Below are 14,687 nucleotides of genomic sequence, written 5' to 3'. Positions count from 1 at the left end.
CTTTATACAATGAGGAGATCCCAGTAGAAAGACAGGGGAAAACTCAACTCAAAATAGTGGTGCAGGAAACAGTCATGAAATGACATTGTTCTGGAATTTTCTAATCCTAATCGTTTCCTTATTTAAGAGTTTCATCAGATCTGAAACACAACAATCGTCCAAAATAAAGACAACTAGAGGCAGAATAGAACAGCAACATACAAAAAAAACTGATTATACAAGATAGGCTCATCATCGGCTGCCTGTTTGTTAAAGATCCAGACACAGAGACACACCATGTACCAGGCATTATGATAAAACCGTTTAATCATTAGCCTGAACAAGGTCAGCGGTTCCCAGGGTTTCAATTTGCGCAGTGTGAAACAAACATATGGAGCGCCCAGGGGTGTTACCATGAGCATGGTAGTTTACCAGACACTGGGATTCAGTCTGGAACAGGTGAGGCTCCGATTTCATAACTGGTGGAAATATCTAACTCTCATCAGCAACATTTAAAGCTTAAGTGAATAATAATAATAATCCGTTTTATTTTTTCATACCATTACAAATGCACGCACACAAACTCTTTGTGATGAATAGCACTGACATTGGATCCAGAGGAGGGCTGGCTGGAATCCCAGGAACTAGGCCTCAGCTAAGGATCTGATTATGGAAGAAATATGGAAAGCAATAGGAAGGAGTTGATGAGAAAAACCAATGCAAGATCCATCAGACCGCCACGCTTCTTTAGAACAGCACTGTAAACATCTCAGCACAGGGTCCTGATGGATTATGAGTGCACTGCTTTTCATTCCAACTACTCTTAGACGACGCCCTGCTTAATTCAGAACGCGGACTTGCCTACAGCATTGCCTGAAGTACAAGTAGTGAATATTTAATGACAGCACTTTCACATGAATTTCAAGGGGGAGTGGGGGGATACAAATGTCAAATAGCTTAAAATGTCGTTATAAAACTCTAAATTATGACTAGATGGGTCATTTTTAAAGTAAATGGAAAACGTAGATAAACAGACACCTGTGAACACTGTCGTTTATTAACATTCAAAGGCGGTAAAATGTCTACAGTTAGGTTAATAAACTATATTATATGACATTTTTTATTATTAATAAACATTTATTTAACATTGGTGTTTCTTAATCACAATAATGGGAAAGTTTCCCCAAATGAAAGTTCTGTCATCATTTTACACACACACACACACACACACACACACACACACACACACACACACACACACACACACACACACACACACACACACACACACACACACACACACACACACACACACACACACACACACACACACACACACACACACACACACACACACACACACACACACACACACACACACACACACACACACAGATTTTTCAAAACATCTTTTGTGTTCGACAGAAGGAAAGTCAAGTCATACAGGTTTTGAACAACATGAGGTGAGTAAATGACAGATTTTTTTTGATGTACTATCCCTTTAATAATGTAATCACATTTTATAAAAGTAATAAGCCAGTTAAAGCTGTGCATTATTCTGATTATCCCACAGTAAAGGGGGACATATAACTTATAACATTCACTGTTTTTGCTTTAACAAGCACTGGCCTTAGGGCTTAAAGCTTTTGAGACCAGGTAAACTAGTTCTTATTTTTCAAAAATATCTCATCTATCAGGCTTTAAAGGTCACATGTAAAACTAAAAGTTGACAACAGTTGACAATTAACATTTGGCAGATACACTACTGTTCAAAAGTTTGGGGGCGGTAATATTTTTTAATGTTTTCTGCTGAACACTCAATGTAGACTTTTATGCTCAAAGCTAAATATTGTGAAATATTATTACAATTTAAAATGACTCCTTACTATGTGGATATATTGTAAAATGTAATTTATTCCTGTGATGCAAAGCTGAATTTTCAGCATCATTACTCCAGTCCTCAGTGTCACATGATCCTTCAGAAATCATTCTAATATGTTGATTTTGTGCACAGGAAACTAAACTTCTAATTATTATCATTGTTGAAAACAGTTGTGCTGCTTAATATTTTTGTGGAAACCGTGATACATTATTTGTTCAAGATTCTTTGATGAATATAAAGTTCAAAAGAACAAAATTTATTTGAAATCCTTTGTAACATTATACAAGTCTTCTCTGTCACTTTTGAACAAATTAGTCCATCCTTGCTGAATAAAAGCACGAGTCAGACCCCAAACTTTTGAATGGTAGCGTATGCATTTATAAAAGAACAGCAAAATCGACCAAAAATATTGACTCAATACTGCCGCACTTATGGCCGTGTTATTTTTTTTTTTAGTTCTCTAGAATAAAAATATCTCTCCCTCTGCATCTGACTAGCTATAGCAAGTAGTAAATCATAGTTCACAACCTATTTGACCATTTAAAAAAAAATATATATATTTTGTTTAAAGAAGAAAATAAAAGAAAACTGTGCTCGTCACCATATATTTTTGTGGGGTTTATAAAGTATTTACCAAACCCTCATCTTACAATTATTGTGAGAGTAATGTAGACTGTACAACACAACAGTGTCATTTCCCTCAATTCTCTTTGAAGCTTTTCTCTCGAGGTTTCAATAAGCCGTGTCTGTTTCAGGCCCCTAGCTGAATTCATTTCCTGTGGACAAAGCCTCCGATAGCCATTCACATTAGCCACATAGGACCTTTACTTGTTTTTCTCCCCTGTGCATAAAAACAAACAACCAATTTAGGACAACCTTCTCCTGAATTAAGCCGTTTATAAGATGCTTAAGCATGAGGCAGATGAATGAAGAAGGTTAGGAAGTTTTCCGATGCATTTTAGCACTCTCATTCTTGCTTTAGTGTTACAAAAACATCCTTCTTCATGTAAGGAATAATGAACATCCAACAGGTAGTTATCGCAGATTAAACAGCCCTGTGGAATACTTGATTCTGATTGGTATATCGTGATTTGTGCCATCCAACGGTATGTTATTCCCCGGTAACAACCAGTAAAAACTGATAACGCAGGCTCATCCGGGGTAACCGCTTGCTAGGAATTCATGGAAGTTTCGCGTTTGGCAAGCTGATAAAATATTAAAACTCAAATCAATATTTTGCGTTCAATTTTTTAATTATGTCATTCGGGTATCGTGGACTCGCTCGGACTCGTTTCATACAACTGCAGCTGCTGCCAATTTGCAAAGATTGTTTTGTACAATGTACGCTATAAAACAATCTCTGCGCCACATCGGGGTACTGATCACCATGCCGGGGTTTATTCTGTGATAACACGACTACTTGCCACATAAGTAAATAATTAGACACACAATTGAGTTGAAATATTTAAAAGGTCTATAAACACAAAGCTTCCATGAAGAAAACCGTTGCTAGTAAGCGGCAAGTTCAAACTAGATGAACATTTAAGGGATACGGTACTGTAATGTCACTTATTACATGGCATTTCACCACATAAATAATTATGGGGAGATTGACTGATTTGAGATTAAATTTACCTGTTTGTTAACTTATAATCCTTACAATCCATTACAGTACCAGTGCACAAAACCGTTGCAAAACGGCACCAGCTGTGTTTGTACGAAACAAGACAGCGAGTCCCTGATACCCTGATGACATAATTAAATAATTGAACACAAAATATTGATTTGAGTTTTAATATTTTATTAGTAAACCAAACGCAAAACTTCCATGAAGCAAAAACATTCCTAGCAAGCATATAGTGCTGTTTTCAATTACCCAGATGAGCCTGTGTCTGGACGGCGCGATTGACCAATCAGAATCAAGTATTCCACAGAACCGTGTAATAAGTAACTATAACAGCATCAGCAGCAGTCGGCATGTAGCAACTGTTTTGCATGTCTAATATGGGAATATAGTAGCTGATGGCTTGTAAAATTGTACATTGGTTGTGAAACAGTAGGCATTAAGCCAAACTAATCAGGATGGCATCTAGACCAGGGAAGGAAACGTAATACGCTGTTGCAGTGACTTTCAGTAGCATCAATAGAAATGGTTCTCTTTAATATAATCTAACTTCCTATTGTAAATAACAGTACTTTGCTTAGGAAACAGAGCCACACCTTTTGTTTAGTTAGCGTGACACATTTTCCACGAAAAGCAACTCGAGACTTGTTAACAAAAACTCGGCTTACTTTCAACCTCTACTGCTGATTTCGCTTGTTAAAGAGATAGCTCACCTAAATGGAAATTCTACTGATTGCAATGCAGCAAGTTTGAATAACACAACAGCAAATGGGAATGAGAGCTCTTACAGTCAATAACAGCTTAAATTTCAGTTTCTTCCTACCACTAAGTCATCTACAAGGGTGAATGACTGATTTCTTTAAATCTTGGGAGAACTTTTCCTTAAAGAACATGTTTACACGGTCTCTACCTGTGGCAGGAATGCGGTAAATCATGCGACAACACACGGATTCAACCCGTGTTATCTCTGCAAATACACACCAACGCTATCACTTGATCAAACACACTCTTTCACGCACACATACGTCAGCTGTGTTTACACCCGACCAATGTTATCTGAAGACACCCAGAAGACAGTCCACAGTCCTGACTTTTATGTTTGCATAGAACACAGCTGCCCTACTTGCAATAAAACTCTGGAAAAGTCACGAACATGAGAGAGTGGAATGAACTTTTAAGGAGACTTGAGAGAGCCACTAGGCTAAAACTAGGAACACTGACAATGGTTAAGAGCACTAAAACTTCAGATCAGAAACCAGTGGTTCTCAAACTGCTGTCAGTGAAGCACTAGTGGTCCTTGAAAGATCCCAAGTGGTCTGCAAGATGATGGGCAATTAAAAATAATTATTATAATGAAGCGACACAACTGTTCAAACGTTTGGGTTAGGGTTTTTTTCATGTTCAGGTTTGGAACAGCTTGAGGGTGAGTAAATGATGACAGAATTTTATTTTATTTTTGGGTGAACTATCCCTTTAAATAAGGATTACTTAATGAATAGAAAGTTCAAAAGAACAGAATAACATTATAAATGTGAAAATGTTGGAACCAATATTCGGCAAGATTATGGTGAAAGTAAGGCTATTTAAAGATGTATTGCATGAACTTTTGTTTACAACTTTAACTGGAGGTAATTGTTCTGAAGTAGTTTCCCACAGAGTTAAGATGTTAATGGTCCACATGTTTTGTTTTACTCTTCAGGTGGTCCACAATCCAACACATTTTCCAGACAAACTTTTGATGATTCTGTCATTTGGGATGATCAACATACCATAAACATAGGCCTAAATACAGCTGCCACTTTAGCTGAGCGTTGGATGGCCCTAATGACTTCTATATACTTTCTTCTAGTCATCTGGCTTGATTAGCAATGTATCAAAAATGCAATGAAGCAGATACTATCAGCTATGAAGAGCATGTCATCAACATTCCCATAAACAACATAAACGTTCTAGCAAATCAAGAGTAGGATACTATCGAGGCTGTAAACTTGTTGGTCGGTTTCAACTTTCCAGACACAAACCGGAGAGTGTAGCAGGTGACATGGACATGACCCATCATAGCCATGATTATCAGTGTCAACTAAAAGAGGCATTCACGAAAAAAAAAAATGTAATGTCATCCGATCAGTCGCGAAACTTATCCCGATTCTAGATGCATATTCATCACTGTGCAAAAGTTCCCTTTACTTTACTTTTCTAAAATATGGATATACTATTAACTATATGTTTCAATCACACGCGCATGCAAAACAACTCTACTAAACTAAACTAGAAATAAGCGCGCGCGTGCTTACAAGCCATAACACGCATTAAACTAGGACGAGCGCTTAAATGTCTGTATTTCAGTGAACATCTGCGCATAAAACAACCTCAAGCTAATAGGAAAGCATGCGAATTTAAAAGAAACATTGAAGAAAGCAATAGCCCTCAAAAAGCAGAAAAATGTATCTTACCATCTCTTAACAAGACGTGATGATGATTGCGCGCTGATAGTTAGAAAGTATCTGCACTGAATCATCTGCCAAAACTATTCCAGAACTTCAAGTGCAATGCTTCCGCTTCCGGAAAAAAAAAGTGAAAAGTTACAACATGGTCGAGACGGAGCCCAAAAATACGCCTGGCCTGAAACCTGCTGGAAGAAGATATGCAGTGCACCATCCATACCTTATCCAACACTCATTTATCATTAAGAGTTACACGTGACATTTGCAATTGTGAAGTCAAGTGTAAAGTAGTATAAAAATCTATTTTTAATTACCGTTCTGTTGGATGGATGGATAGATAGATAGATAGATAGATAGATAGATAGATAGATAGATAGATAGATAGATAGATAGATAGATAGATAGATAGATAGATAGATAGATAGATAGATAGATGGATGGATGGATGGATGGATGGATAGATAGATAGATAGATAGATAGATAGATAGATAGATAGATAGATAGATAGATAGATAGATAGATAGATAGATGGATAGATAGATAGATAGATAGATAGATAGATAGATAGATAGATAGATAGATAGATAGATAGATAGATAGATAGATAGATAGATAGATAGATAGATGTAAAGTAAACCTTTAATGCCCTACAGCTGTAAATCTACTGAGCAGATAGAAAGGAAGTTACATCACTGAGCAAGGAAATGGTTAACCCACCAATCCAGCTGAGATGAAGCACCTGTGATAGACATCTAACCTTAAAACCACAGTGCGTCCCTGCATGATGGTCAGTGTATGAAATCTATGGCTGAAAAAAGAGAACAACTGATTTACAACAGCCCTTGAGCTGTTGGGAAGAGATATATTTATATCAGAATAGCACACTGTTTCTTTAAACAGACATATATTAAAACATCTGTAATGTAATTATTTCAGTCTATGTTAAGTACTCCAGAATAATTCACAAAGAATGATTAATATAACATAGGATTGCTGAAATTTGTTTTTGTGATGCCTGACTGTTGCAGCTAAATTGAAGTAATTGCTAATTCAATTGAATTGTATTGCCAACATTTCTCAGTGGAATCTTAATTACTGTTCTTTTGCCATAAAACAGATGGGAAGAGGTATTGTGTTCATGTTATTACCCAGTGGATGGTTACAACTTGATTTATGGACCACTGTCAGTATTTCTGAAGCAATATACATCAGATGAGCGTAACAATTGTTATCCCTTTGATATTATGAATCCTAAAAGTTTCCAAAAAATATGATATATGAGTAGAACATTAAAAAAACACAATATGCCTTCATTAGCCCAATTTTATAAGCTGAATTTACAGTGCTGTTTAGCAGGATAGGTTTCATCATAATTGCAAGATTAAAAAAAAGCAACGTATGCCATAAAACTGCAGAAATGCATGAGTTCACTATACATTTTTGCATTTCCCAAATAATGCTGAGGACCTTTAAAATGTTTGCTTGTGAAGTAAAAAAAAAACTTTAGTAGCTATATTTAACAGTAAAACTTAAAGATTAAAGATGTTAAAGATTATTGAGGTAGGGGAGGCCGGAGCTGTCACATGGGGATATTTTTCGGATGCTTGTTTGCTCAAAAAGCGTGGTCTCAGGACATATGTATTTCATAAATATAAATAATTAGGAAATATAATATGTAATATAGCTATATATTTCATGAACTGTTTAATATTCTATTCTATTCTATTCTATTCTATTCTATTCTATTTTATTTTATTTTATTCTATTCTATTTTATTCTATTCTATTCTATTCTATTCTATTCTACCCTTACGTGTCTGGGAAAGCTGTAGGCAATTGTGAAACAGAAGGTAGTTTCTCCATTTAATCAGAAGAGGTCGCTCGTGACCATGATTAGACTCTACAGAATTGTAGACCGAAGCTTCTGATCTCACACACAGGGTTCCAGCGAATTGAGGCTTTAAGTGAATTCCAGCATATTAAACGTAAAATGCGTTGAATATTAAGCTTTTTAAATAAAAATATATTTGCAATAGCCTACATTTAAATAGGCTAATAAAGCAAACGCCAAGGTTTTACTCTTTATTTATTTTGATAGCCTATAATTTAATGCATCAGAAATTAAACATTAAACATGAATAATGCTTGTTATAAATTGTATTAAATAAAGTGCTTGTGTATTATATAATAGGCCTACACAAGCACTTTTTAAATAATATATATATATATATATATATATATATATATATATATATATATATATTATTTAAAAAGTGCTTGTGTAGGCCTATTATATAATACACAAGCACTTTATTTAATACAATTTATAACAAGCATTATTCATTAGATTTACAGATCGTTAGTTTATATAGGCTATATATAGCCTACGTGTCTGTGTGTGCTATTAAAGGCCTTACATGATCTGTTGTATTATATAATTTTAACGACTTCGTAATGGAAATGATTTACCTTTGTTACCCGTTAATTTTATTGTTAAATATGTCTGAATTAAAAGAGTCATCCGTTGGAAGTGATGTTGACGGGCTCTCGAGGCCGCACTGGCCCCGTCATGCAGCAGGTGCCCTTACCTGCAACCCAAACCAGCCCTTGAACTAGAGAAACCCCGCATCCACAGAGCTGCACAGATGGGTCACCAGCCAAAATGAGTGCCTCTGCATGATTTATTGCGCCAAAATACCACGGAACTAATCAGCGGACAAACTAATTAATACAAATCTGCATTTTTGCATAAGTAATTAGAGCAACGAAACTCGCAGTGAAACAGGAGATCAGTCGGGAGACCCATTCAAGCAGAGAGAGATTGCTTTGGATTCACTGTTTCTTTCCGTCAGAGGAAAGGTCTGTTGGTTCAAGCAGAGGGTGTTAAAGGTCAAATAATTAATAAATATCATCGGTATGACCTCATATTGTGTTGTGTTGGGGAGGAGGAGAACATCTTGTTAAAGAAAGCGTTTAGGAATCGACCTACTTCTGTTCCTTTGGTATCGGTAAAATCATGATTTTTTTAAAATTGTATTTATATAGCATAAGCCTATGTTTATATACAGTATATATATATTAGGAGTACGCTTTTATTTTAGGCATCTTAACTGTATAGCTCTTTATTTACTCGCCTCAGTATTAAGCCTGAGAAACTCAGTGCAAATAGGCTACTCAGTGCAAAGCCTTTCAATGTAATATGACATCATACAGAGCCTGTATATTTTTATATGCCTGTAATTTATAGACTAATAAACACCACATACAAATAAAGAGTGCCAATGTGAGTATCAATGACGTGGAAGAAATGAGAAATGCAGAAGTAAAGCATGAGCTTAATGTGACAGAAGTCCACCGAGTTGCTGTCAGTGGTGCTGAAATCACTCTCCTCACGTCTCTTGGTTTGCATGGTAACAGGGAGATACACACAAGCAAACAGACAGACGGCTTCCTATCGGACCTTTGACCAGCACAAACTTGTCGATTTTTATGAGAAAGATTAGCAGCACTCAGGGCCCATGAGTGTGCGTGGACAATTCACGGTTACCTGGTTATCAAATGTCTGCGGTGGGCCATTAACAGATGTCAGGAGAGATAAGCACAGATAAGCAAACAATGGAAATGAAATATGTTGCACGCATGAACAAACAGCATGTGGATATAGCCGAGACGCCCTACTCAGAATAAAAATAATTGCACCAGCCCACCTCGATGAAAGAACTGTGAAATCTACAAAAATCAATCTTTAAGATGCTCTTATGAAGCTGAGCAAACCTATAATTATTTCTGGATATATTCGTTGGACTGATTTTAAGGTGTGTTTCTGAACTAATTAAAATGCGAAATTAGGTTATTTAAACAGTAGGCCTATCCTAAAACTAACGTAATTATTTATTTAAGGCATGATTAGATTACAGTTTTTGTTACTTGTCAGATGTCATCCTGTTGACATTAAATAGTTCCAGAAAAAAATATTCCATTATATCTAATTTCCTCAGAGCACAAATGCACGCTCCACGTGCGTTTAAATGCCATTGTCTATAGTTATTCTCTCATTTATATATTCGCCTTTTCAACGGTCATCGCGGTGGTCTATATTTTTTTCAGGGGGTTGGAAGGGCGATGATATTAAATTTAATAGAAAACAGCAGATTTCGGACATTGAATCAGGTTAGTGAGCCGTGAAACAGGCTTTTTGTCAGTGCGCGTGCGGCTCGCGTGCCGACCGAACAGCGTCGAAAAGAGGGGAACTCATTACCGGGGTCTCGAGCCTTTGCAATTAGCCTACTGTTTAATCAATTGCATGAGATATTTGTAAAATATTAGGGACAAATCCCCCAAGCACCCCAAACAAACCACAAAAACATCAATATTATAACTTCTCCTGTAATAGAAAAAAAAATCGATTGTTTTATTTGTAAATAGGCCTAGCCCTAATTACAAGTAGGCTATAGGCTACACATAGACCTACATATTAGAACACAATAATAATAATAATAATATAGGCTTAGGCTTATTTATCCTATTCTTTTAGACAGGACCTATTTCCACTGATAATTAGTGACAAAAACTACTCGGTGATTATGAGCTAATTTATGGACACGCATAAAGAATTGTCCGCATTGAGACAACGGGATGTGGCTAAAGAAAGAGTCGGCTGTGATTGAATGTGTCCCACGCTTGAAAGGGTTAATCCATCCTGCGGGTACAAACAGGTCCACGGAGTCTCTAACTGGCGACAGATGGCCACTTTCTTTCGGCCACAAAGGGACGGAATACGGAGCTCTGGCGAATACAAATGGAAGAGATCACGTGACGCTTGAGGCCGTTTTCCTGACGTAGCCGGCCATATGGCGCGTGCCGGGGGAAGGGGCGGGGCCAGATGTCAATCACGGGCTCAGGGTGGGACTGTAGAGGCAGTGGCACAGACAGACATCCACTCGCATCCTCCAGCATCAGCAGCACCGCTATATAACCAGAGCATCACATCGGCGCAGACACATTAGGCTTCAATCCGCAGGACTTCCCACACCACGAGGGGCATGAAACTACCATAACAAGACATTCAACAAATTCTAGGTATGTGATGTTACTGTCTTCATTATTACTGTCTGTATTTCACTCATTTGTGTTGAACTATTTAGACTATTAGCTCGAAATCGTTTAGATCATTCTTATAATGAAGATGATAATTGTCCACGTCGAACTTAGTTGAACGGACATTTAATTATGAAGGGCCTATATTGTGTTAGCTGATGCATGTATACATTAAAATATATATGTTAAATTGGTGAAGAAGTGCCAACCTGCACTGATAAGTTTATTGCACTTTGAATTGCATTACTGTTGAGGAAAATGTAGCAAACATTTAAATATAAGGAATCAATTATGTGCAATCACACAAGAAAGGGACTAATAAGATAAAGTCTACAGTTTAAATTTATAAACTTCTATCTGATATACGGTGCAATATGTGTTGTTGGGAATAATACGATTCAAGTCAGGATATATCTTGTTAATATATGATATATCGCTTGCACAGATAAGCAGGAAGCCAATACCAATTTACTTATGAGAATATACATTCAAACTATTTACTCTCTTAAAAAAATTAAGGTTCTTCAATTATTCAGATTTTTTTCTTATAATACCCATATAATAAAATACACATTTATTGCAGTTTTTATATATGTTTTTCTTCATTTTGCATAATACTGTAGGAAGCACAATCCTTTTTAAATGAATCAATTCTTTATTTCAAAATGTACAACAGGAAGGGCTCTATCTGATTAGGAAACACTGACGGTGTTACATAATAAAGCTGCATAAATAAGCATATGATTCATCCACAGGTGATGTGCAGTCTAGTGCATGTCATACTTTAAGTGTTGCATGACTCTCTTATGAAAGACGACACGGAGAAATGAATATTTAAAGGCTTTATGTACCATTTTCAGAGTTCCAACATGACGAAGTCTTACACTGAGGAAAGCATGATGCTGGAGTCTCAAACCAGCACAAACTGGACCGACAAGTGTCACAGCAGCTCCCAAGACGAGCGAGACGTGGACAAGACCGACGAGCCCATGCACAAGGACATGGAGGAGGAGGACGACGACGATGTGGAACTCAACCGACTCGAAGATGAGGATGACGAGGAAGAAGAGGAGGAAGAAGACGGCGATGATACCAAGCCGAAAAGACGGGGACCCAAGAAGAAGAAGATGACAAAGGCACGTGTGCAAAGGTTCAAAATGAGGCGTATGAAGGCGAACGCCCGGGAGAGGAACCGCATGCACGGTCTCAACGATGCGCTCGAGAGCCTGCGCAAAGTTGTGCCGTGCTACTCCAAAACGCAGAAGCTCTCCAAGATCGAAACGCTCCGACTGGCCAAAAACTACATTTGGGCTCTTTCGGAAATCCTGAGGTCTGGCAAAAGCCCTGATTTGATGTCTTTTGTGCAGGCCTTGTGCAAGGGCTTGTCCCAGCCGACGACCAATTTGGTCGCAGGATGCCTCCAACTAAACCCCAGAACTTTTCTGCCCGAGCAGAGCCAGGAGATGCCCCCTCATATGCAAACAGCAAGTGCTTCCTTTTCCGCTATCCCCTACTCCTACCAGACGCCCGGTCTTCCCAGTCCTCCGTACGGTACAATGGACAGCTCTCACATCTTTCACGTCAAGCCTCACTCGTACGGGAGCGCGCTGGAGCCGTTCTTTGACACCGCGCTCACAGACTGCACCAGCCCCTCGTTTGACGGGCCTCTAAGCCCACCTTTGAGCGTCAATGGGAACTTTTCCTTCAAACACGAGGCTTCTTCGGAATTCGAGAAGAACTACGCCTTTACCATGCACTATCAGGCGGCGGGCTTGGCCGGCGCGCAGACACACGCGTCTCTTTACGCGGGCTCTACGCAACGCTGTGATATACCGATGGAGAACATTATGTCGTACGACGGGCACTCTCATCACGAGCGGGTCATGAACGCCCAGCTGAACGCGATATTTCACGAGTCGTGATTCTAATGGACATTTGTGAGACTGCTCGTTACGGTATTCTGTTATGGCTGATGCAAAAAGAGCAACAACATTATATGCTTAATCTTATGTACGTATTTATTGTTGTTACTGCCTTTAGGAGAAAAGAGAATTCGTTTATTCTCGTTCACCTTATGTATTGTATTCTATAGCGCTTCTACGTTGCGGTCACACACAGGTGGGAACAGGAGTGACCTTCTTCAGAATGTGTTAATTATCCATGCTACAAAATCACAAGCAATAATTTGGAAACTATGCAATTTTTAATCCAATACTGGGCCAATTATAGAAATGAATAGAGATTGATATATTTTTCAACCTATTACATTTTACTACTTATCTATCCCATACTGAATTATTTTGTTGTGATTTTGTATAGAATTGTTCATTTTTATAAAGTCAAATCCTAGCATCATTCCATGCAACCCCCATATTAATGTTTTATAAAACTGATTTATCTCCTGTGTTTATATAAAAACAGAACTCATTCCAGTAATAACCAGCAGGCAAGTGCTTCAAAATCTGTAATGTTGCCTTAGCATTGCATTACTGTAAAATCATGCAGAGTTGCACAAATCCCATCCTCTGAATCCCGTCTAATGTTATGTTCAATCAGTGATCCTTTGTGGAATTTCGAATTGCTTGAGTGATGGGGGAAAATTCGGTGTTAGAGTCTCAGTGTTGTACATAAAAGCTTGACTATCACCTTTTAAACTCACCCTGTGTAAAAGCTGATCGAAAGGCCCGTCTTTCTAAGATGGAAAATAAATAATGGACTGAATTAGTCTGCTCAAACTATTCGGGTATTTTCGACTGCATTTTTATTGGCTGTGACGAAAGAACAAATAACGAAGATGCAACCAAAAAAAAAAAAGAGAGAGAGAGAGGTTGATTTAAAAGTGATTCTTGAGACTGTTGTATGTGTGTATAAGTTCATGATGAAGGTTTAAAAAATAAAACAGATGGTTTTGAATTTAACATTGGTATAATCATTTATGTAAAATACATACACCACGCCCACTCCTCTAGAATAATGATTATCTTTATTTATTGTGATTTTTATTTTATTAACACACATATGTGTGCTAATCTAATTATTCAGGAATAAACATAATACATTTAGGCTAGTATCAAAGATTCCGTGTGATGAATCTGTAACTTAGACTTCTGAAACTGTTAGCTACATTTTGGAACTACTCAAGGTCATGCGAATTTATACGCTTGAATATTATTAAACACATTACTATTCGCTGTCAGTAGTTTTTAACATAGTCTTAAGATGCTCTATCGATTTGGTCCTTTACTGCGCAATAATAATGTTTCTTACCTGAATGCCAAAATAAAAATGAAATCAGCAAGGAGGAGCCCGATGCAGAGACACAATATAAATGCACCTCCAAAATTGTGACATTACCCAGGTTTATTTGAAACCAGAAAGTCTCCTCAAAATAAGATCTCATTATTACACGAATGAACGACATCCCGTTAAAAAGCATCAAGAGTCAGCGGAGAGTTTGCGCAGATATCCACTTTTGTATAGAAGAGGTTTTCATCTACAAACACTTATTGGAACTTCTAAATAAGTGTAAATGAATTTGTCCTCGAAGCGTCTATAATCCACAACTGTTCGTGCCTTTCGTGCAAACAAAATCTTCTTAAAATATATTGGATATTTGTGTTTTATTTGAAGAGCAGAAAGCCTTTGTCCATTATTAAATGAA

At 37.5% G+C, this 14,687-nt stretch overlaps 2 protein-coding genes across 2 annotated transcripts in view; one reads left to right on the top strand and one right to left on the bottom strand.

Annotated features, from left to right (window-relative positions):
• itprid2 (ITPR interacting domain containing 2) overlaps positions 1 to 6,048 on the bottom strand; it is a 47,385-nt gene extending 41,337 nt beyond the window's left edge. The window contains exon 1 of the mRNA XM_077215862.1: positions 5,939 to 6,048. The gene's annotated coding sequence lies outside the window, so the exon portion shown is untranslated. The remainder of the gene's footprint in view (positions 1 to 5,938) is intronic.
• Positions 6,049 to 10,550: 4,502 nt separating this feature from the next.
• neurod1 (neuronal differentiation 1) lies at positions 10,551 to 13,944 on the top strand. Its single transcript, XM_077215204.1, has 2 exons — positions 10,551 to 11,008; positions 11,887 to 13,944. The coding sequence occupies exon 2, from the start codon at positions 11,896 to 11,898 to the stop codon at positions 12,946 to 12,948; it is 1,053 nt and encodes a 350-aa protein (XP_077071319.1). The 5' UTR covers positions 10,551 to 11,008; positions 11,887 to 11,895; the 3' UTR covers positions 12,949 to 13,944.
• Positions 13,945 to 14,687: the final 743 nt, after the last annotated feature.

This window comes from Siphateles boraxobius, unplaced genomic scaffold (genome assembly GCF_051911475.1).
Source record: "Siphateles boraxobius isolate OS27281-9 unplaced genomic scaffold, OSU_SipBor_1 7, whole genome shotgun sequence".
Classification (NCBI taxonomy): domain Eukaryota; kingdom Metazoa; phylum Chordata; class Actinopteri; order Cypriniformes; family Leuciscidae; genus Siphateles; species Siphateles boraxobius.
Note: the sequence above shows the minus strand (reverse complement) of the source record. Positions and strands in the feature narration are given on the sequence as shown.